Here is a 24192-nt window from a genome sequence, read left to right on the forward strand (position 1 = left end):
GTGGATTTGACGTCAGAGGGTGAGTAGTGATTTTGGATTGGTGAAGGGGTATGTGGGAGTACGTTGTTGATGCTCATTTGTATTTTGTTGGCCAGATGGTGACGCGGCGGCTGGAGGCGGCGTGGCCTCGGCCAGCGAGGTCATTGATTTGACGTCAGGTAAGGCGAGATTGGGTATTTGTGGAGAAGTTGTGAAATTGTAGTGAAGGCTTATTTAGTTATTGTTTGGTTCGTTCATCCGTGGTGATAGATGATGACGCCACGGCCGTTGGGATTGGGGAGGGGGGTTCGATGGAAGTGGATTCGGAGCGGGATTCTACTACGGAGGAGGAAGACTTGGAGACAGGGTGTGATCCAGCTGTGGTACGCATCCTTATTTGTTTGGCACGGTGTGACAACAGTTGGAATGATGTGACAAGTAAGGGGCATATGGTTTGCAGGGGGGCATCACCGCAGAGACGACGAGGCGAACGGGGTCGGGGGCAGGTTATGCCCCTGTATCGCAGGCAGCCGGGGGTGTGGTAGGACCGATCAGGACGAAGGTCAGAGTAGTACCTCAGGCTGTCGCACGCGCGAGGATGTCAATGGTGAGAAGTGGGAGAATGAGAGAGAGCAAGTCCTGAGGATATGGTGGGTGAATGGAGATGTGACGTTTGCAAAATGGTTGTTTTTGTGGTCTAGAAGGTGAGCGTGGACATGGGTGTACGAGCGGTTGTGCCTAGCCGGGCGCAGGAAGCGGCGGGTCCAAGTCGACCGCGAGAGTATATGGCGGTAAGAAGATAAGTGTCTCTTTTTTTTGTTTTTTTGTTTTCAAAAAAATGTGGATGGAGGAGGGCGTGTTGAGAGTCGAGGTGAAGGGAATGATACCAAATTTGAAGATCATGATGGTTTGTGAATTTATAGGGGTCGTCCGATGAGGCGACTGAAAATTCGTCAGATGAGGGTTTGGAGTGTGTGCCCGTTGTTCCAGTGCGGTCCGTAGTACAGAGAAGACGACGTAGGAGGATAATTCCGTACCAGGTAACCGGAGAGTTAATATTGTGTAGCTGTCAGAAAATGAGTGGGTAGTTGAGTGAAGATTGAGTGTGAGCTACATGTTGTATTTGTGTTCTAGGGGAGTGAACATCCAGCAACGTGTCCCTGTGGACACAGATTTCGTTCGATGGAGAGGTTGAGACATCATCAGCGGAATTGTCGTGGAGACTATCAATGTGCATATGGAATGTGCCATTTGATGGGCTGTTGGGGAAATCCCAGAGGTAGGGAATAGGAATTCTGGGTGGAATATTTGATATAATTTTCATTTCTTTGTGGTTGGTTTTTGTATTGTGTGGGGAAATGTGTGGAGGGAATAAAATGTGATCGAAAAAAAAATTCGAGGTTGTTCTGTTCATTTTGTATTGTGGTTTATGTCCTTGTTGGAAGCCAATGTGAGCGGCATATGATGGCGTGGCGACATATGACGATGAACGACGCGAAGAGTCCATAAGTGCTTGCATGGTTGAGGCGGATCGGCTGACTGATATTGCAGGGGAGAAGAGCATGGCGGAGAAGTTTGGGGGGGTTCCGGTTGGCTGGTAGGTGGCACAGGACTGGAGGATGGGAGTACTGGAGATGGTTTGGAGTCGACGGCGGGTGTGTTCGGGTAGAGTGGTTGGATGCGAGAGGTTTATGGCCCATCTCATTATGGCTTGCCCATAATGGGAAACTTGTACATTTCACATCAATTACTTAGTTTAGCTGTTGTTTGAGTCGTACTACTTCCAAAATTTCCAACAACACTGACAATTGTAGTCTTACCGAGACTATCATCATCATCTTCGACGAAATGATAATTATTAATGTTATTATCGTGAATAAAATTATTTTCGCAATTTTCAACAATATTATTAGTTTTAATACTGTCGAGATCATCATAATCGCTTCACAAGGAAAAATTTACATTCTCTTCAACATGTCACGAAATATGATATGGCCTAAGAATTTGAAGAAGTGGATTAATCACTATTACACACTTATATGCGCACATCAAGGTGCATTAAAAAAAAATTTATGCACCCTGTGCACACATTTATATGACGTTTCCATCCATTCGGATTCGGTGTTTGCAATGTGGAGAATTTTTGATTTTTCGGAGATCGAAGTTCGTTAACCGGTTACTGCAACTTTTCCTGGAACATAGTTAACCGGTTATTGCAACTTTTCCTGGAACATAGGTATATAAGACGCTCACACCGCATCAAGAATTATCGTAGTCGCGTCCCAGAACTTCCTCCACATCTGCACACTGCTTTCCATAAGTATTCAACATGGCTCGACGATAACCCCTTCATTCTACATGAATCTGAAGAACCTTTGGTCAGAAGTTTGATTACCTTGACTCATCGGACGAGCAAGAAGGAGTTCATTCTTTATCTTCAAACTTGGAGAACTGGGAATAATTTAACACCTGCAATGCACACCTGACCATCACGACGATGGATCAAGGGTCCTTAGGACTTTAATTTTTTGACTTTGCAAAAGATAAGTAAAGATTTTGTTTTTTAAGAACTTATAAAAATGAATAGGATAGTTGACAAGAGATCTAGATTTTTCTGTTCTAATGTAGATGGTTCAAAAATATCCGCAGAACACAAGCACTGCCAGCATTCTACACCGAGAAAGGAGTGTATAAATTCATGTGAGATTGTTTGGGCTACCTAACTAAAACACCGATCTACTTCCAGTTCGTAATATAGTGCAGAGCCATACATTTGTTATGCACTACCAAAGAATACTTTAATATAACGCTGCCATTGAAAATATCGCATCGGAAGATTCGTAAATGTATCAATTGTCACTAATTATGACAAGTAGGGGATCCCTGCATTAGGGAAATGTAGGAATATGTAAATTATTAAGACGGATCCAATTCTCAGCTATAAGACACACCCCTCTTAACAAATTGAAAGTATGCATAAATTATTTTGTACCGATATTTAACTTAATTCGTTCGTTAAGGATTCGTTCCAATTTTTAGACCTAACCGAATTTCTTGAGTCGGTTAGAATTTGAATTATTTCAAGTTCCAAATTCAACGTTAAATTTCAAGATTTTTAACACATTTTAGTCTTGTCTTATACACTTCTGTACCGTTTGGTGACAAATGATTATGAATTCTGTTGTCAAATTAAACGATACAGTTCTAAGGATTATGCAAAAAGTTGTGGGAACATACAGAATTTTTAATTATGGCCATCATCTTCATTTGTGAAAAATAACGCTGATGGCATATTTTGTACAGCCTTCTTAAAAATAATGTTATTCTTTCGAAAAATAATTCCACTCTGAATGCTTAATGGAGTATGTATATACAATTTGCATCTCAAGAGTACATTTTAAGCTTAATTAAGCCAACGTTACTTTGGATTTAGCATATTTTTCTCAACAATAATAGAATTCTGAATACACTTGCTTTTCCAGAGGGTAACATTATTTTTTAGAGTGTGTCGTGCATTGAATACGATCTGCTAGATTACAATATATACTCCATAAATATACACTAATTTACCCTAGAGGCTATACGCATGGGCACACAGCTATGCGAAAAATTTTTATTGTAAGGCAGCTTAGCTATTTATCCGGAACAGAATTACGCTTTTCGTTTCATCCAGATTTCTCCTTTAAATTTATGAAAACTTGAACCTCAAAAACGGTGTTTACTTCGAAGTAGATTTTTTATAAGAGACAAATTGCTAATTTATTTTAATGAAACCTTTCTTTTAACTCTTTTCACTTTTCTTTTGTGCTAATTTAAGCAGGTTTGGGTGTGATTCTAAAAAATATTCGGGTCGAATTAAATTAACACCCTTTATCTTTTAATCAATATCTTCAAAAAACAGAGTTTGGGTTAGATAGATTAATTAACTGTTGAGCCGTTCAAGAAGAAATCATTCAGCTGAAAAGAGTATCTTAGCTTAAGATGCAGGAAACGTAATGAAATGTGAGCATTGATTTTAATTATGAATACCGTATTTTTACAATAATCTAAGCCACATTTGTTACAAAAAGAAAGTATTTATTTATGTTTGTAGCATAATTATGAATCTGTACATGTAATTACTTAAATTTTTGTCACAACCTCTCAATAAATGTTTATATATTTGATGTATGTATGTATGAATATGGAATTTGTTTATTATGCATTTCTAATAATAATTTTGTTTAATATGCATATATTTCTTTAATACTTTTTTTTATTTACATACATTAATTAACGTATATTCCGTGTTTATAGACTAATTAATCTAGGTAGTATCAAACGTAATCAGGCAACTAACACAGGCCAAGGTAACATTGCAAAATCCGTAAAATTGCACACTTTCACAAAATTGAAAACAAAATTAGCTTACACATTTTTGTGACCTTACTAATAGTAAGATCGTTTGAAAGTTTGCAAAATTATTTCACAAAATTTTTGTATTTTACAGTAATTAAGGACTATGTGAATTACCACAATATTGCAAAGATGAAATGCAATTTTTCGACTCATTAAGTTTACGAAATTCACAGAAACATATGTATTTAACTTACATATATGTAATTTCTGTGTATATTTATGTAAATCTATAAAAATTTCTTAATGTTAAACATAACAAATTTTCAGATTTATATTTCTACTTACATATGTGTCATGGAGGTATACATATTTAAGGCGTGTGTTTATTTTTTTAGTGAGTGGGTGAGCTGATACGTATCTACGCGTCGTGCGTAAATGAAATACCACGGCAAATTTAGTATATTCCCATCAACTTTGTGCAAAAACCTATTTCAAAATATGGAAAGGTTAACATAAGGATTGAAATCCAAATATAACGTAACCGAATGGATATCTAAGTCAATTTGCACACAGAATAATACGAAATGGTTCGAATGGATTACTTAAGAAAATTATTAACACTGAAATATTCAAGACATTGGAGCTAGTTTGGGCACGGAGAAAAATTAATAAATTATCCTGTCTAAACTACGTGTCTTAATTTGATGACAGATTATTTAGAAATAGTGCTACTCTTTCAAACGACGAGACAGCCGGTACACAATACAAGGTATTGAAAAGTAATGCGTGTTTGGGTGTAGGATGAATTTAATTTTGAAAAAAAAATCGTTATATACTTCGAAAACATAGTTTATCATCGTAGCCAATACTCCAAAAAAAATATTACTCAATTTTTAATATTTTCGGGGGAATGAAGCCAACAGAATTTTGTATGAGAATTTGTACGTAACAAATAAATTTTATAAGCCAAATTAAATTTTTAACTTGAAAGAAAAGAAATAGTCTCATTCATACCATCAATGAAACCATTAATGGGGAATACGAAGGACTTTTTGATCAAGCTTATGTAAAGCAGGATCCGATTGAAGCGCCAGGAATGTGCATTTGCGTTACACGTGGCCAGACTAAATTCGATTACGAAATTCCAGTCGATTACGAAATTCCAGTCGATTACGAAATTCCAGTCGATTACGAAAACAGGAACCAGAGTTTCAATTACAAATTGGCTTAACCATGCCCGGAATAAACCCATCATACCTACAATCATAAATTCCTTGACCCCGCTATATTTTTCGATAGCAGTGAAGACCAAGCCGCCTCTACGCTCGTTGGACATACAGTGTCCTCTGACCCCAGGGAGATCAACATCCATAAATAGAAATGGGAATCACAAGATATGGAAATTAAAGCTTACATCAAGTTGTTGTATGGTGAGGATTTATGGGATTTCTGTCGACACGTGAACGATGCACTTGTCATTATTCCACAACCGAATAGCCCCGAACCCCGCAAAAAGGCTAAACCCAAGAAGAAAGAGCAAAGCGCCGCCAATAGGTCCGCGCTTGTTAAAGAATTATTTGAAAAACCTGCCGAGAACCCTACCAGGAGTACCCCAGCCCAGCGTGCCAGCGCAACAACTCCTACCTCACCGCCGGCGACTGTCCAAGCTGTCATACAAGCAGCAACAGGTGCATGCGATGTGGAGGACGATGAAGTTGTGTTCCCTGAAACCCGAGCAACCGTGCTGACCCTTACCACGAAACCACGCGCATCCAAAAGGTCTGGAAAAATCGTAAGAGGAAAGATGGCGGTCGGGTTTTTGCCGGCGAACGCCTTTTTCAGGGAAGGAGATCTGATAGAAGTTCAATATGAACAACGGTGCTGGAATCAAAAATCAATGGATATTGAGGCAAAGTTTGTTAAGCCACGGCTCGCACTAGGATCGAATCCTGGTGCGAGCGGTGGATGTTCACAGTCTCCTCAACACCCTAGGTATGCCAAATATCGACTTTTTTGTTTTGCCGAATATTACTAATTGTTATCTACGTTGTGTTGTTTATAGAAATCGTGTAATGTGAGAAGGAGGTGCTCCGTTGTGCGTTAGTTCAGGTTCCGGTCCATGTATATATGCAAAAAGATTGATTGCACCCATTCGTTCCGCTTGATCAGACGGAGAATTAGGAGTGACAACCAGGAAATCAATAGATTACAATTAGCGATAAGAACAGAGATGTCTCCTTCTATATATCTCCTCATTATTTGCATACACATGAGGGATGAGTCAGCGGTTCCGCATGATCGGTCAATAAAAGGCTAATGGTAGTGATTACATATTTACGGCAGCTTTCAATTAAGGACGTGGATTCAAGTAACGAGGTGACAGTGTAAGACGCAACATAATTTTATGCGGTCCAACATTTGAGTGTTGCATTCATATTGTTTGCCATTTACAGTTTCTCTGATTGGTGTGATTACATTTCGCGCCAATCAATACCTGATGATTCGTGCAATTACATAATGAAGAATGTACGTAAATTTAGCTTTAGTTAGATCATTAAATCGTTAATGGAGCCGGTTGGTCGTATGACCCGGCCAGTCGTGAGTTGGAGCGTGCACCTGATATTTGTCTGCCCGTACTAAATCAATCTGATCCTAAAAAGTGGGAGCTGCAATTGTCCTCAGCACTTCCCCACTGGCCCGAATTCAACCGCGAACGATCCGGTGCATTTTGGGTCGTAACAATATTTCAGATAAATATCCTTTGTACGGATTGGAAGTTTAGCATAACGATCTGAACGGTGCATTTTATCTTAAACACCCTTTCGGAAATTTTAGTACTCAAATAAATTTTACACAATTGTCATACTCAAGCTACACAATTTTGTTTAGAGTTTAAATCATCTACATATGTATGTAAATAACTCACGTAAATATGACGCCTTCTTGAAGGAGTTAAACTTTAGTTAAAGTACGATTCCGAGGACGATAATTCGTCGTAACGGCCTGAAAAAAGACAAGAAATGGAATTACACAAGTCTAAAAATTAAGTAAGGTATGATAACTTTAGGTAAATTTGAAATTATGTATGTCATACGTTTGTTTTGTTTTTGTAAGTATAGGTGTACTCCTCGTATACATTTAAGTGCTTGTATTCCTTTAAATATATATGAAAAAAATTAAAAAGTCCGAAAATTCATACTTATACGGTGTACATACGCTTCTGATATTAAACCATTATTGATGGTTGTATGTATGTATGCATGTACTCGTATGCACATATACTTTACCGGCATTGGTAGTAAGAAGTACTTATTGCGGTTCGATAATATTGTAATTATGAAAAATTACTACTTATTTGGAAATAAACTAACACTAATCCGGCAGGAAAAAATTAACAAATCAATACCAAGACGGAGTATGTATATACATACGCGAATCAACCAAATTTTCAAACTTTTATGTAAATGCGTTTTAAAGTTTAATAAATTTACTCACCCGTGTAAATTTTAGCGATCTAAATTTACCACGAATACTATTCAATTCTCAATTATTTCAATTTCCAGGAGTATGAATTGTATACGTCGAAAACGAAGTATTGATCTAATTAAACAATTATTTCGCATTAAAAGTGAAAGCTCAGGGTGCACTTTGCATACGCCAAATATTACCCGAATTAAGCCTCAGTCGCTACACTGTATTTAAACTAGGCAATATTTACCACGTAGAAATTAACAATGGGGGTCACATTTTAAAAACTTTTCAGAAATTATGTACATATTTGTAGCGAAGCAACAACCTGTTGGCAATTTTTTGAAGGTGCATGAGTAAATTGCGTATGTACTAAGGAAATCCTGTACAGTCTGCTCAGGAATATTTCGTCAAGTGATTAAAATCATGCTCAATCGGGGGCTGTGTGTTAAGGATGTGATAAATTTTCGCAAAATTTATACACATAATACGGGAAAAATCGTATGCATCTCATGCTTAATTATTGTGAGAATATTATGCATTTTCACAGAAATGCTTTATGCACGACCACCCAGCCTTGTTAATACCGTCGTTGTAGCGTAGATTAGTCATTTTTCACGCTTCATGGTCAGCGAGTTGTTTCTGAATGATAAAGTTTTCTTTACCGGAAATGCTTTTTATTGCAGGTTGGAGTTCGTCTGTAAAATATATTTATAACGCGGGGTGGGGGAGAGGGGTTACCTGGTTCTAACGATATTGTGCTTACGTGACACACATGTTTTAGAGGGGTGGAATCTAGAAAATTGCGAATTTTTGCGTCACAGAATTAATGGACGGCCCCTACATAAATTATTCCACAGGGTAGTTTGTGTATTCCGATTTAATTCCAGGTTCAGAAGAGTGTATGTACATACACTCTACTAGTGCTATGTATTTATTTAGTACAACAACGCTAAATCAAGTAGCTTACTGTGGATTTTCTCCTCTTTGAGAAGAAATATCTCTCCGAATCTGAATCCGAATCTGCGCATTGGCAGATGTCTTTCGCAAAGTTAATATCACGTAATTTGAACTTACGATCGTCTTCGAGCATATTAATGTACGTTGGGAGATCTCCATTATGTACCAGTCACTTACCCTTATGTGTGAATTTGCATATTTCACTGGCTTCAGATCAAATACATAGTTTGCACATGTACATAAATTGAGTTAAATATACGGTGTAACAACCAATCCGACGCTAAATATGACACCACGAAAGTTTTCAGCTGAAAAGAATATTTTAGGTTAAAATTCCTGAATCGTGAGATTTTAGTTGTGTGCAAATTGTTCACACATAAATATTTGCAAAATATTTCAACATTACATTTATTTTCAGAGGTGTCATCTTTACCTATGAATGAAATGAGTTATCAATTATTGAATATTTGTAGCTTAAATCGACTTTAGTTGTATTAAAAATTTAATTGATGTAATGGAAAATTTAAATTAGCGATGCAATAATTGGCAACATATTGACACACAAAGAATAAATTTATTTATTTACTAGCTTTGTTATGAGGGTTTGAGTACATCTAATTATTGACATCTGGGCACATATTTGCATATGTCCAACGTATGAATTGAAATCTAAACTTATTAGTGTATTTGTAACATAAATAATACATACCTAAGTTAATTCACGTAGTCCTTGGTAACTTTGTAAAATCAGTAAACTTGTAAACTTTTACAAATATCTTGAAGGAAAATTAGATTACATTTTTTATAATTTACTTAAATCGAAGGTAGGTTTTAATTTGCAAAATTATTTTACAAAACTAACTGATTTTACAAAGTTAGCAAAGGACTGCGTGAATTACCATAATATTGCATACATCAAAACCAATTTGTTGACTTATGTAATTGGCTGACTAAATAAATTCAGGGACACGTATTACAGAGTTAATATAGAGTCGTGCTTCATGTATGAGATACAATGTCAAATTTTGTATGTTCCCGTCATCTTTATACAAAACCTCTTCAAGAAATATGGAAACAAGGATCGGAATTCTAACATAACCTAACCGATTTCTTTAAAAAAATATGAACACAAAAAATTTATGGAATAGGGAAAAACGTTTCTTTACGGTGAAGTAATGTCAAAATTTGCAGCAAATAAATTATACCGTAAAAATTATATGCTTTAATCTGCGTACTGATTACATATTTCGAAATTGCCCCATTCCTACGATCAATGAGATAAGTGCATACACTCTAAGAAATTTTACCACCGGACTATCACCGAGCGGTGACTATATGTGACTCTACCGCAATGGTGGTCACCAACCACCGCGCGGTGATAGAAAGTGCCATCACCATCGTGGTGGTAGACATCTACCGGGTGGTGGTAGAAGGATGTACATTTTTTATCACCGCTCGGTGATATGCCACCACCATAATTAGCTCGCCTTTTCACTGTCTGGTGATAGATAAATACAAATAATTTCAGTATTTCATACAAAAATGTCACATTTTTCACAATTTATTGCTTTATTTAAATATCTAAAAAGATAATTAATATTTTGTATGTATCTATATATGTAAAACCTATGTATGTCCCTCGCCATTGTGGAACTGCACCAGCAAATGAAATTGTGAATAGTTTCCAGTCACGACTCACGACATTGGACACTGACTGAAATTAATTAAAGTTTAAAATACATAATTAACTTTCATTTAGATTGGTCAAAATATCAGAGTTTATTGATTTATCCTTACCGTTAAAACAACTTTGCCACATATTTACTTATTTGCAGAGATTCCGTTGTACTATCGAGATTTTTTTAAGTGCAACCAGTGACCACATTCGTGAGTTATATGTACATAGACTCCAGATTGATCACAGTTGGCCGACCAATGAGAAAAAAATATATTAATTAATTATGTACAGATTCAACAAATAAGCAACTAAATTTTATGCAAATATTACCTCGTCAAAATCCTTCAATTTCTGCACATTCTGGTCCTCCAGATCCACATCCAAGTTAAATTTCTCTCCAACTAGAAATCAAGCAAAATTAACTTGGCCAAAATTAGCTAACTTTTAACTTTTAATTTTTTTTACCTGTGTCAATAAATTCACGATAACTGTTTGGGCACGGCATTATTTTTTTCCTCTTAAACTTTGAAATACGAAGTAATTTTACCATTGCAACTCCGCTGCTGTTTCTGGTATGTGGAGTAGGACAAACTTGCCCCTCTGCAAGTCACGTGTATAGCGAAGCTACCACCATGGTGCGGTGGTAGTGGCGATCACCAGCAATGGTGACAAATTTCGGTGATAGGTTTATCACCATTACGGTGATGCTCGCTATCTCCACTCGCGCGGTAATAACACCGATCACCCAATTTCTTAGAGTGTACTTAGAAAATATGTATAGTTCGTTAGTGGATCCAATATTACAAGTAAAATTATAACTTATTTTTTTTACATTTTATAGGGAAGAAAGATAACTCAAGAACGTGTTTTTTTGTCCCATTTCAGTAACAACAAATCTAAACGAACCCCACCATCAGTCTTACGAAGTGACAAAAAATGTTTGTACCAATACTCAAAACTAAACGCGTAGAAGTGCACTGTCATAAGGAGCATAGAATATAGCGTGAAAAGATTAATATAAAGAAAAAATTATGAAGAATATCTACATGTATGTAGATGTGTATATGTATCATAAAAGATTGTATTATATAAATGTCGATATTATACACGACCGACATAATAAGATGATTTCCGAAATTATATAAAAAGCCACTTTTCCGTCCCCAACCGGTTCAGACCAGTTTAACATTGGCTTCGCAAATGAGAATATCCAACATCCCTAGGGGATCACGGGTGACTATGAAGTTATAACCTGCTGGTGATTTTATTATTCTTCATAAAAGGAGCTGAATGCACAATATTTCTTAATTAAGCAAATACTCCGCTTTACCTCTTAAAGCGGTTCCCTAGGGTATAAGGTCTCGATCATACAACAAATCCAAAGACCTAATCCATGGGCTACGATACGTTCTAAGATTATGCATTTGCACGAATTAATCAAGCTTTTGCATATATGTACATATACTCATAACGTGATCGTCCAAAGTATCGATTTTACCAACGATAACAAGGACATTCATCAATTAAAAACCCTAATGAACAACACTACACCAGCCTCGGGTTGGGTGAAATCGCTAAATGTGGCAACTGCATGGACCGAGGCAAGTTTAATCTTGCGTAATATATATAAATATGAGGGTAATTAGGCATGTGTTGCAAGTTATTGCTACATTTATTAATTTTTTACTTTAATTCACTACTTATAGACAACGCGTCAGTAATTTGGGACTCGGACCAGCAATTCTATCCCCGTGTCAGTTGTTGGGACGTTGATACGGTCTTTCGAGTACATACATATACACTGAGGGTATTCACGCACCCTTGGTAACTACGTAAACAGCGTAAAATCCGTAAACTTACAAACGTTTACAAACAGCTTCCCGTGAATTCACTTTCGCAATTATTTTCGTAAAAATTTATCTGATAATTGAAACAAAATGCCGATCATTTCCAGAAAACGGAAATTAATGGAAGAAATTTGTGGAGCTGCATTTATTGATATAATAAATACCACGAACAGTGAAGGCTGTTCCTATAAAAATTTCGAAATTCAACCCTCCTAAATTCTAATCCTAAATCACACTAAATCTTAGCTGAATATATAACTTCTTAGAAATCGGAATCGGTGCCCCTCCCTTATTGCCCATCTGGTTATTTTTTGTTCATCTTTGACTTCATATTCGTTCATGAGAAGCTATCACCGTCAGCTTTTTGAGACAAGTTAGCTTTTTGAGACAAGTTATGAAAATCGGTATGGGTCACCCCAACGGGTCCCGGATGTGATTTTTTACCAATTCCACTTCATATTCTTCCATTAGGAGCCTTTAGCAGCCTCTATACCAAATTTCAGCTCGATTGGATGATTTTGAAAAATCGGTATAGGTCACCCCTTCGGGTACCTCCAGATGAAAAATTTTCCAATTTCACTTCATATTCTTTCATTAGGAGCCATTAGCAACCTCTATGCCAAATTTCTGTATCGAACAAATTTTTTTCTTCCGCAAATTGAGTTTACAAAATACTTTACAAAATTAAAAGACGCCTGTGAGCTGCGTAAGTTTACAAAAGTTTGTAAACTGATTTTCCTTGACAATTTTTGTAAAAGTTTGTAAACGTTTGTAAGTTTACGGATTTTACGCTGTTTACGTAGTTACGAAGGAGGGCGTGAATTGCCTCACTAATTTTATATTAGGTATTTATGCTACTGTAGGGCATCCTGAATCGGAATATTTTTTAAAACCGGTTTTCGATTAATCCGATTTTGATGTATTTTTATAGAACCGGTTTTCGGTTTTTCCGATTTTCGATTTTTTTCCAAAACCGATTTTCGATTTTTAACTTGATAAAACCGGTTTTAAAACCGGTTTTTACCACTTTTAAAATCGTTTCAAAATGGCTTTTAAAAATGGGTTGAAAAATTATATCTGCCGTTTTCTTAAAAATTAAATGCACAATTAAATTTAAAGTAAATTAATCCGACACCAAAAATACTGGTAATTCCAAACAATATTTAATTAATTTTCTTATGTATTACAAAATAAGAAATAGATTATGATCAATGATCGTTCATATTGAAATATGATCTTAGGAAACACAACTCATCTAAGGTTTCATCCTTAAAGCTAGAGCGCACTTTACTACAAATATATCCGGCTGCTGAGAATGCACGCTCTGATTCAACACTTGAGCTGAACCAGACCAAGCGTACTACAAAACTCTTTTCCATATTTAGCAGAAGCAGAGTGAGACTCGGACTCTGGTGGGTATCCACCACCACCGCTGACTGTCGATTCGACAGTGCCGTATGGTGGTCTGTCTCATGTGTCACTTTCTGACCGGAAATATAAATTCAAAAAAGCTTAAGTTTTAAATTTTGGGCGAATTGGTAATTCAGCATCACAAATTTTAATAACTTCAATTATATGTCTCATTTTCTCATGAGTGACAATAGTTTGTTACGGCTCTTGCAAAAATAAGTCCCTCCCCCAGAAACCTTGACCCAAAAAAACTCATGGTTCCCACACTTTGCAGTCTGACAACAAAAGCTTAAAATGTTCGTCTTTCGAAGGAGAAAAATCGGGCATTAGGTTGTCAGACTGCAAAGTGTGGGAACCATGAGTTTTTTGAGGATTTGTATGTACGTAAAAAACCGCGAATTTTCAAATTTTGAAACTCGTGATGCATAAAAATGTTCGTATTCAAGGGGGAATTAGAATGTCAAATACAATTCGATGTCTAATTCTTACTGTACTCTGTATACATTGACTTTCTCATTTTTTCAAATTTTATTCCCCCATTTTTGGAGGGGGGTTAGATGCACATATTTCAAAAATCGTTGTTATATATATATCCTTGCACCAGGAATTCAATTTACAATTTTTTAAATTAAATTCGGTGACATCGACGCGAAAAGGATTTGTACAGTACACTTGGTCTTTATCACTTGTTGGTTTAATTGTCTTCAAATATTCATATGCAATTTGGAGATGATGACCGCGTGACCCTCCGGCTTCAAACAGCGACATCTCTTTCTTGATAGTTGACAACAACGTTTGTGGCGACGTGTGTTTTTCGGCATGCTCAACAGTATCAATCTCTTGAAGAGCTTGGTTCAACTCAACTTGAAGTGGTAATTTTTTGTTGCTGATCAAAATTCCATCTGGCCCCCGATCTCCTTCATTCCGTGTATTTTGGCATGATTCTGCACTTGGGCACAAAGGGGATAGCAAATTTTTTAGGACCATTGTTATCTTATGTTTAGATGGAATTTCAAATACTTTATCGTATTTTTAACTCATCATGTGTGAGGCGGAGTGTAAATATTGCAAAACTCCCGGGTATTCAGTTCTTCTTTCCAAAATTCGCTTCCTGAGCATTTCCGCAAGGTCCTCAGCCACTCTGGTCTCCAATTCATCTGGTTTTGACAACGTGAAGTTGAGCGCAGCATCTGCAGATAGAAGATTTGAATCGCGGCGACAAAGAACTTCTACTGTTAACTTCAGCGGCCCGAGTGCCTGGATTAGTTGATGAATTTGATTGACATCATCGTCGTCCAAATAGATTTTAACTTCAGGTTTCAAGTCAATTAAGGATTTCCTTATACAACTTCGTAAGTTGTAAAATCTTTCCATCATATCCATTAAACTATTCCATCTAGTTTTCGAATCTAAAAGGAGTGACAATTCTTTTTCAAATTCGATTTTCACATACTTTTGCAAGTTTTCATTTCGGAGAGGCGATTTTCGATACAATTTGACGATTTTACGAACTTTGCAGATAAGGGGAGCAATGGTATCATGCATAATATCCATGGGCGGGCCATTTATATCAACAACGAAAGCGCCATCATTGTCTTGGTCGTCATCATCATCCTGGTCGCACTCTTCGTTCCCTCCGGCATAGCCATCATTGTCGTTCATAACATCAATCTCATCTGCCTGATTGGGAACAGAAACCACATTTTGTGCATTTTTCTTTTTTGCATAAAGCACATCGGTTACTGCCAGCTGAACGCCATAGGCGATGCATAACTGCTGATGGGTAGGTGATAACTTTCCGATTTTGGTCATCACTGAAGCCCCATCTGTGATTATGCTAACGATGGTTGTCTCCAAATCCATTCCATTTTGTCTCAATTTTTCTTCAACCAGTGATAGAGCCTTTTCTGCTGTAAGGGAACCATGTATTCGTACCAGACCTAAATTCCAAATTTGCTAAGATCCAGTAACAATGATATACATATAGCGCCTATTCTTTCTTGAGGTCCACTCGTCAAATATTGCACATAACTTTGTCCCAGCTTTCACATTTTCTTGAATTTTTTTCCACTGTTGTGCTCGGAGTGATTGTGAGAACTTCATTACAATGCTTCGAATAGTTGATGGTGACCGTGGGAGGTCGTCCTTCAAATGAAGTGCCGATATTGCTCTCCTCAGATCGGCAGAAGTACAAAATACCGAGAATGGCAAACCGTCCTTTGCGACCATCCGTGAAATTGTTAGAAATCGCGAAATCTTCTCAACATGTGGAAAACATTGGTCTATTTTCTTCGTAATCTTAGCAGGCACATCTGTAAATAAATTGGTCTTGTAGTGTTGCTTTATGTAATTTTAGATTGCATTAATTGAGTAAGTTTACCTTGAGTAAGTTTACCTTGAGCAAGTGGTTCTTCCGTCGCCTTAGTTTTTAATATAATTTTGTGCTTTGACTTCAAATGGGTTCTTTATAAAATATTCCAGTCAATAAAATCCAGATATTTTTTTAAATTTAATTTAAGTCACTCTAATAATATTTTACCTGAGACTAGACGTTGTACCACCACTTGTTTTGATAATTTGTTGGCAGTCACCATTTTTACATTTTCCGGACTGACCGTCTTTTTCCCGTAAAAAATAATACCAAACGGAAGATTCATCATCCCCTTTCTTAAGATAGTTAACATAAATCGGAATTTGTGTTGATGGCTCTGAATTTGCCATTTTAAAGACTTAGAAATGAAAAATTAGTTTTTATAAGTCCTCGCACGGTCAATACTAAACTCCCCGCTCCAATAAAAAACGATTTACCACTTTGCCCCATCAAAAATCTAAAACCGGTTTTCGCGTGTAATAAAACCGGTGTTTCGACAAAACCGGTTTCTATGAAAATCTTAAAACCGGTTTTTTGCAAAACCGGTTTTTTGGAAAAAAGTAAAACCGGTTTTCGGTTTAATCGAAAACCGGTTTTTAACCGGTTTTGTAAAATCGGAAAAACCGATTTTGGATGCACTATGCTACTGTCATATTTTTAAATAACTACCTCTATAATTACTTTCAAAATCCGTGCAGAATTACACAAGCTATAATTGTTGGAAAATGAGAGCGCATGGATCACATCCTGGCGAATAAGCAGACCTTACTATCGACCCTTGTTTTGCCAGAACAAAAGACTTCCCTAATCCAATGGCTAAGTTGTCCGAGGTCAGCAGTAAAATAATCACGCACATCATCCCATCACGTTCATGTATCATTTTAAGAAACACATTCCACCCGAATTTAAAGGCGCAATTTTTTGTTACAATTATCAGTCAAAAATCTGAAAATTAAAAGATTGAAAATTTGTTTTGATTAAACAAAAATGCTTAACATCTTGCAAAATACTTGCTCCCAAGATGATATTAATAAAGATACTGCTGATCAGGTCATCACTGAAGTAAAATCTTAATTCACTACCCGATCAACAAAAATTATTACTTTTGCGTCAAAGTAACGCATCCATGGTGAAAATTTTTAACAAACAAAAAAAGGCGTGATTATTGCATAAATTTTGTGCTAAGTTTGGTGTGCACCGTGAGACACGCTAAATTTGCATTAAAAAACTGTAACCTATGGTTGAAAAATTATTGCACCCAAACGTGCTGAGATATTGCGTAAAAATACCGCACCAATATCTCGTTAATACCCACATTACATGAGGCGTTAAAATCATGCAATTTATACGCAATGAATGGTGGGTGCGAAGAGACAGGCAACGCGCGAGAGTTTGAATCTAAGAGAAGCGTGGTATTTCCTTTTCTCTCCCACCCTCGCAGTCTCGTAAATTCCCTGTTAATTTAATTCCCTGTTAATTTATCTGTTGTCTCAATGTCGCCAAAAAAATATTACATAATTGAATTCCCCCCTCATAAATACAATTCAGTGTGGAGCTTGTTCCAAGTCACTGGGTTATCCCCGCAGAGAAAGTTTGTCTCTGGCCACCAAACTCTGGGCCAAGTATTAGAAATTTGATAAAAAAGGGCACTGCTATTCCTGATGTCAAGTGGGGAAGAGTTAGCTACGCCAGGATTATTGGGAATTACGGTAAATAGCTATTTAATTCAAATTATGAGAAGTCATTCCAATTATTTTACATTTACTAACAAATATCATTATTTTAGATGATTATGAAGTTGCGACAAAAAAACTTCAAGTAGCCGAGGACACTTCCAACTTGGAAAGTGAAACAGAACCAGAAAGCAGATTAAGGAGCAAGAAGATAATTCCCGATATTCAGCCCAGCAGCACACGAGGGGATGTAACGTCTTCATCCGATGAGGAGGATAGCGACGCGAACAAAAACAGTCCTCCGTCTGGCTCACTTCTGGATAATTTGGAGCTGGGTAGGCTTATAATACTGCCACAAATATTTTATACTAATCATTATGGTGATGCTTTTTAGACCAACCATTGAGCATTCCTGAAATAATTCCCGAAACTGAAGAGCAAAGCAATCTACAAGTAGGAAATCAAGTTGAAACTGGAGACACCTCTTCGCAGGAGTTAAATGATTTACGGCTGTTGATTTCAAGTTAGTACAAGCAAAATAATTTTATTAAAATTGATGTATTATGTTAACGCTTTGTAATCACGTTGCAGGGACAACGCAAAGTGTGCTAACTTTGTTGGAAAAGCAGGCTGAAGACATTAAGGCTTTACTGATTAATGTGAAACAAAGGCCGGATGGTAGGAAGGCTCCCAATTTCAGTGCCATTCCAAAATTACCCCTCGACAACGAGGTAGCACTGGCGGAGTTTGAATCTTGGCTCGAGGTGGATTCAAATCGCGAATTACTGGTACGATTTAATCGAGATATTTTACATGCATAATTAAACCTTAATGTTTTTTCTTATATTTGATACTAGGTTGAATATTTGGCATTTTCAACTGCGACACAGATCGAGGCGAGCACTAGAAAAATCTTTAAAAAATTATTTACGAATGAATTTGGCAGGCGAATTAATTTTACGGGTAAAGGAAACAAGACATCGATGAAAAACCTAAAACTATTGGAAGTCGTAAAAGGTGCTAAAATATATTCTAAAATGAAGAAAATTTTCTAATTGTTGGTCTCTATTTAATGTTTAATTGGATTGCAAATTTCAGAAACCGTGCGAAACGTCTTTACAGTTGAGTCCGTTCCCGATCCCAAAAATCCCAGCGGCCGTATTCCCACCGATGATATAATTCAAACTGCAGCAATGAATTGGTTTCGTTCTTCAAAAAGTAGGTGCAACGACGACGCTCCCTCGGGAATTGCATCATAATCATGGATCGAGATGGAAAATCACCGAGAAACATTAGGCGAATAATTGCAAAACGGGTTAGAGAGAATCTCACTCGTGCAAAAAACATATCTGCTATTAGTAATAATCTTGTAAATTTAGATATATGTGATTCTGTAGTTGAGGATAGCGATTCAGGTAGTAATATTAGCAATAATGATAGAAGCAGTAATGTTATCCATAATAGTGACGAGCCATTAGTTTCCGATTCACTAAGCGACAATGGTGTAGTAGAAAATAATAGGAATATTTTAGATTTAACACGGGACTTGAGGGACTGGTCGCTTCGACATAACATAACGGGAGTAGCTTTAAACGATCTTCTACGCATATTTAACTTTTATCAAGAATTTAGATTTCTTCCATTGGATAGTAGGACATTGCTTAAAAACTCAATTAAATACTCTATGAAAACTATCGGTCAGGGTCAATATGCACACTTTGATGTTATTCAAAATATAAAACGGCAAATAGATTCCAATTGTATTCTTGCTTCTGGTAGCGAAATTAAATTAAACCTTATATTTAGTTTTGATGGATTGCCCATTTCTAAGAGTAACAGTAACCAGTTTTGGCCAATTCAAGCAAAGTGTGAAGAAAGTACGTACGGCGTATTTGTCGTGGGTTTATTTTATGGCAAGACAAAACCAGAAAGTATTGACGAATACTTGATGGATTTGATAGCAGAGTTAAAAAGTTTGCGAGTTGGGATTAGTTACAATAATTTGAAAATATTTTGTAAGGTTTCAAAAATAATAGCTGATGCGCCAGCCAGGAGTTTTTTAAAGCAATGTAAAAGTCATAATGCATACAATGGATGCGAGAAATGTATAGATCCAGGTTTCTGGAAGGGACGTGTAATTTTCAGAACATTCGATAGTCCACTTAGGACAGATCAAGATTTTTATGTTCAAAAAGATAAACACCACCATGTAGGCATTTCCCCGTTTACGGAGCTTAAAATTTTGATGATTTCTTCACCTCATTTGCTTAGGTGTGGTTAGAAAACTATTAAGAAGTTGGGTAAAAGGTCCATTGCCATTTAAATTATCTTCTCGTGATATTTCAACTTTATCAAGTAAACTAGTATTATTTTCGCATAGTTGCCCTAAAGAATTTTGTCGTAAGCAGAGGTCAGTAAAAGAGTTAGATATGTGGAAAGCGACAGAGTTTAGAACTTTTCTTCTTTATACAGGACCCGTCGCTTTAAAAGGATTATTGTCGCCGAAAAAGTATACACATTTTTTAAATCTTTGCGTAGCAGTCACGATTCTTATAACTACCAAGGCGCAAGCAAATAATTGGAACGATTATGCACGACAGCTTTTATTGAAGTTTGTTAAAAATGTTCCCAATTTATATGAAGAAGAGTTTTTATCATATAATATGCATTCTCTTATATATATTAGTGATGACGCTTTAAAGCATGTTTAATGCAAGTAATAAAGCGCTCGCTACGAGCTCACTATAAACCTTTTGAGCAAACTGTGAATCGCACTGCTGAGGGAGAAAATCATAAGTACCAGTCCCCTGTGAATTTAAATAGACACTGTATTATAAAATCGAACGGAAAGGATCATTGTTTTATATTAAAGGATGGGAAAGTAGTTGTTATAAGTAGTATAAGTAAAGATAAAAAAACATATAAATTGTAGAAAATTCAAACACTCGGACAACTTGTTCACTTGTCCGTGTGAAAGTAAAATTTTAGGAATAATTAAAGTTAGCAAATTATCAAATAGCGTAACCATAATAGGTATTAATGATATTGATAAGAAATGTTGGTTACTCCCGTCGGATAAAATAGATGAAAACATTTGCATTCCCTTGTATAATGTTACAATATAATTTTTGTTATGAAATAAATGATTTTGATAAAAATAAATAATTCGTGTTATTTGACTGCAGTAATTGCATAGAGTTTAACTGCAAGTTTTGCATCAAATTATTCGTTTCTTTTGCGCAATATTCTATGCTATAAATTGCATTAATTTGACGGTTATTTCTACGCAATATTCTTGAGGCTAAATTGCATGAATATGACTGCCAATTCTATGCAATATTGACAGTTTATTTTACGTTAAATATCTAGTATCTTTTCACGGATTTTTGCCGGCCATCAGTTGCTGCAATTTAACTGTATGACTTTTGCGTAAAAGTGATAGCTTTTGTTGATCGGGTAGATAGATACAGGGGTCAAAATAAAATCTCCACTCACTAGTTACAAAGTTCTAAATCAGTTAAATTAAAATTAGGAAAAGAGCATTAAAAAATCAAAATTGTTTTAGGGGACTACAGCGACTTTCAAGTAGCTGGGGATTCCAGCGGTTGCAGAGTTTGATAATTATATTGCGGCAGTATGCATGACTGAGGATGGCCGAAGCATCATGCGAGTCTCCGTTACAAAACTAAAGTTTCAATGTGCACCCAAATTCGCAATCAATAATTAAGTTTGGACCCCATAAAAATCGACTCCCCATTAAAAATTATTGACAAAATTCCCACGTCAGTGCAGCCCTTTACTCTTACTGACGACTGGAATGAATCCGACAAAAATCTTACAATTCAATCCTCAACTAGGGCATCAGAAACATTTATGAAAGGGAATTTGTGCCTTAATTCAAAGCACTAACCATGCTTTCCACCATTACCATTTTTTATGAAGATGTATGTTTACAACGTAAAACTCTAAAAGTCAACCAATATCAATGATAACATTTTTGGATTGATTTGGTAAATACATGATAACTTCCTCCAAAGAGTTTAGTCTAGGTTGTGGTATAACCAAACAAAATTTCAGGCATGCATTGATTACACTGGATTATTTCAGTACAAAACGATGTATTCAATATGCTTTCAGGAATTTAGTGTTACGCTCCCTTAGAATTCTATGCAGTCATGTGTGTGCCATGACAACGCACTTGTAAAACATTCCCTACATATCTTGGATACTACACGTTATTTTAAAAATGTGAATAATTGTCAACTACTCATAACAATTGAGTAATTAACTGAAATATTATCAGGCTTACATATATTTAGTTTAGATAGATATGTATTTAAGTGAAGAACAATAATTTTTCGCAACAGCAATTATTTTAATTTCCAATTTTAAGTTTTGTGCACTCATATTATCTCAGTTTTAATCTAGTCCTAATCTTTCGTGCCGAATGATTGTTAGTTTCGAATTTTTTTATCACGCTACTAAGCACTTTGCACTAGAAATGAATTTTCAAATTTGTTTGGGAACATACAAAATTTGTGTCATGGCATTATTTAGCATTTGGACGTACATATGCATTTGATGAGGCGGAATTTTCATTTACGTCAAATATCGATTATTACTAATTTTTGCCACGCTCTTAAAACTAATGCTACTCTGTTATAAAGTGTATGAATATATCAAGTAAACTATGCAAAATCCAGACCAGGCTATATGTTTTCCTTATAAAGTTTGCGTTATTCTGGATTCAATACAGTGTACTTAACGAATTCAGAGTGCATTTACTTTTCAACGGGGTAACATTATTTTTAAGTGTGTGCCATTTATAATTGTGTACGGTATATTAGATTAAAATATATACCCGATAAATCTACATAAGTTATATACAGTTAAGAAAGGATAATAATGGGAAGGTGGCTTGGCTTAACTAATTAACCGGAACAAGATCTCCGCTTTCCATTTTTTAGAGTTTTCCATTCGACAGCGTTGTGACTGGTGGGATGAATCTCCATCAGATGAAAACGTCCAAGGTGATCTGAATAGGAATTTTAGAAAACAAAGTTTACATAATATATGAATTACTAATTAAATACCTTTATTGATTAAGACGTCTTGAAAATATTAACGCAGTACATACGCTCTAAATGGAATTATGGAAAATTTAATAAAGGTTGACTAAAACCTTTGACCAAATGTTGCACAAACTTAGACGCAACATTGGATACATTTTATCTTTTTAATTGTATTGGATATGGAATTTTAACATCGGAAAGATATTAACACCTAAACCACCGACCCACCCAAATTATGACGTAATATATTCATGGACGTTCCCACGCTTATTTAACTTTGACAAAATTGAACACAATTTTATTTAGAGTGGACATAAGTAAAATAGCTCACCAAAACATGACGGGTTCCATGAGTGGGTTGAACTCGAGTGAAAATATGAATTACATCATTCTTCTGAAAATCTGGAACCATATAGGAGTGGAAAACCTAAAAATTAATTATGTATGATGCGACAAATGTGAATTTGGAATTATTTCAAACCTTTGATTGCTATTAAAGTTGATGCGCAAGGTAACATCCTTCTCGTATTTTTCAATTATTCATTGGTACATATTCCATCTGGTATAAGAAGAAATAAGTTTAAAAAAAGTCCCACAATGAATACATTTACATATTTTGTTTGGTAAATGTGTATGTATGTGCACTTTTAGAAAACTGGTATTAAATCATTACCGACCGGAGTATAAAGTAAATATGTGAATCTATCGGCACGAGAATTACCGTTCAGCAATGTTGTGGCAATTAAACATTTACCACCAAGGAACAAATTACTGCCAGTCCGGTATTTAGTTATTACCAAACCAAGGCCAGCACAGAGTAACTATGTGACTACCAGACTTTTAACAGTGTATATACATATATACATACATTTTAACATCAAAAAAGTTTGCATACCCAATTTCAGCCACACGAAAATTTCTTAATAAAACTTAAAAATTCGTAACGATTGGAATTTCCACCAGTACGAACAAATCAAATTATTGAACTAAATAAATAATTATATTTCGTTACAGGTTGCAGTTTAAAAAATCGGAATTATGTAAATAAGCTTCACTCCTTACAATGGGTTTAAAGTATTCTTTTATTGGAAATCTTGCCCAGAAAGAAATTAAAGATGGGATCACATTTTACAAACTGATATTTAAATAAGCACGTAGTGAAGTGCGTAGTAACGAAATATACAGATAATCAATGAGAGTAATGTCTGCTCAAGAACATTTCGTAAAATGTATAATCTCATACTCCAGCAAGAGACGTGTATTAAGGATGTGATATAACCTTATCCACTCGATAAGCATAGTATGACAATAGTATCATTTTTAGTAGACCCGCAGAAACACATGGTGCACGACCACCCACAGCGATTAATACAGTCGATGCAGTGTATAAGTGATG

At 35.9% G+C, this 24192-nt stretch overlaps 1 protein-coding gene and 3 long non-coding RNA genes across 6 annotated transcripts; all 4 read right to left on the minus strand.

The window, feature by feature from the left end:
* Positions 1-4214: 4214 nt before the first annotated feature.
* Positions 4215-8167, minus strand: LOC110858936. Of its 2 annotated transcripts, none has more exons than XR_004836923.1 (5): positions 7986-8167; positions 7813-7917; positions 7412-7471; positions 7244-7320; positions 4215-6198 (listed from the first exon to the last, which is right to left on the minus strand). It is a non-coding gene; the product is annotated as an uncharacterized LOC110858936 (long non-coding RNA). The 2 variants fall into 2 exon arrangements; XR_002548780.2 differs by having other exon boundaries at positions 4215-4803; positions 7986-8163.
* A 1132-nt stretch (positions 8168-9299) lies between these two features.
* Positions 9300-12949, minus strand: LOC118438594. Its single transcript, XR_004836936.1, has 2 exons — positions 10543-12949; positions 9300-10459 (listed from the first exon to the last, which is right to left on the minus strand). It is a non-coding gene; the product is annotated as an uncharacterized LOC118438594 (long non-coding RNA).
* A 1359-nt stretch (positions 12950-14308) lies between these two features.
* On the minus strand, positions 14309-17340 carry LOC118438569. Of its 2 annotated transcripts, none has more exons than XM_035859051.1 (2): positions 16076-17340; positions 14309-15992 (listed from the first exon to the last, which is right to left on the minus strand). In XM_035859051.1, exon 2 carries the CDS (start codon positions 15541-15543, stop codon positions 14713-14715), a length of 831 nt encoding a protein of 276 aa, XP_035714944.1. In that variant the 5' UTR covers positions 15544-15992; positions 16076-17340; the 3' UTR covers positions 14309-14712. The 2 variants fall into 2 exon arrangements, with proteins under 2 accessions (XP_035714944.1, XP_035714943.1); XM_035859050.1 differs by having other exon boundaries at positions 16061-17340.
* Positions 17341-22078: 4738 nt separating this feature from the next.
* On the minus strand, positions 22079-24024 carry LOC110858945. Its single transcript, XR_002548787.2, has 5 exons — positions 23859-24024; positions 23692-23782; positions 23278-23355; positions 23128-23198; positions 22079-22759 (listed from the first exon to the last, which is right to left on the minus strand). It is a non-coding gene; the product is annotated as an uncharacterized LOC110858945 (long non-coding RNA).
* Between the last annotated feature and the right edge of the window lie 168 nt (positions 24025-24192).

The sequence above is a fragment of the Folsomia candida genome, unplaced genomic scaffold (assembly GCF_002217175.1).
Source record: "Folsomia candida strain VU population unplaced genomic scaffold, ASM221717v1 Fcan01_Sc023, whole genome shotgun sequence".
Lineage (NCBI taxonomy): Eukaryota > Metazoa > Arthropoda > Collembola > Entomobryomorpha > Isotomidae > Folsomia > Folsomia candida.

What these genes read in the sequence shown, in the direction of transcription:
- LOC118438569 (XM_035859051.1), bottom strand. Translation starts at nt 15,543, where the DNA reads ATGGATTTGGAGACAACCATCGTTAGCATAATCACAGATGGGGCTTCA.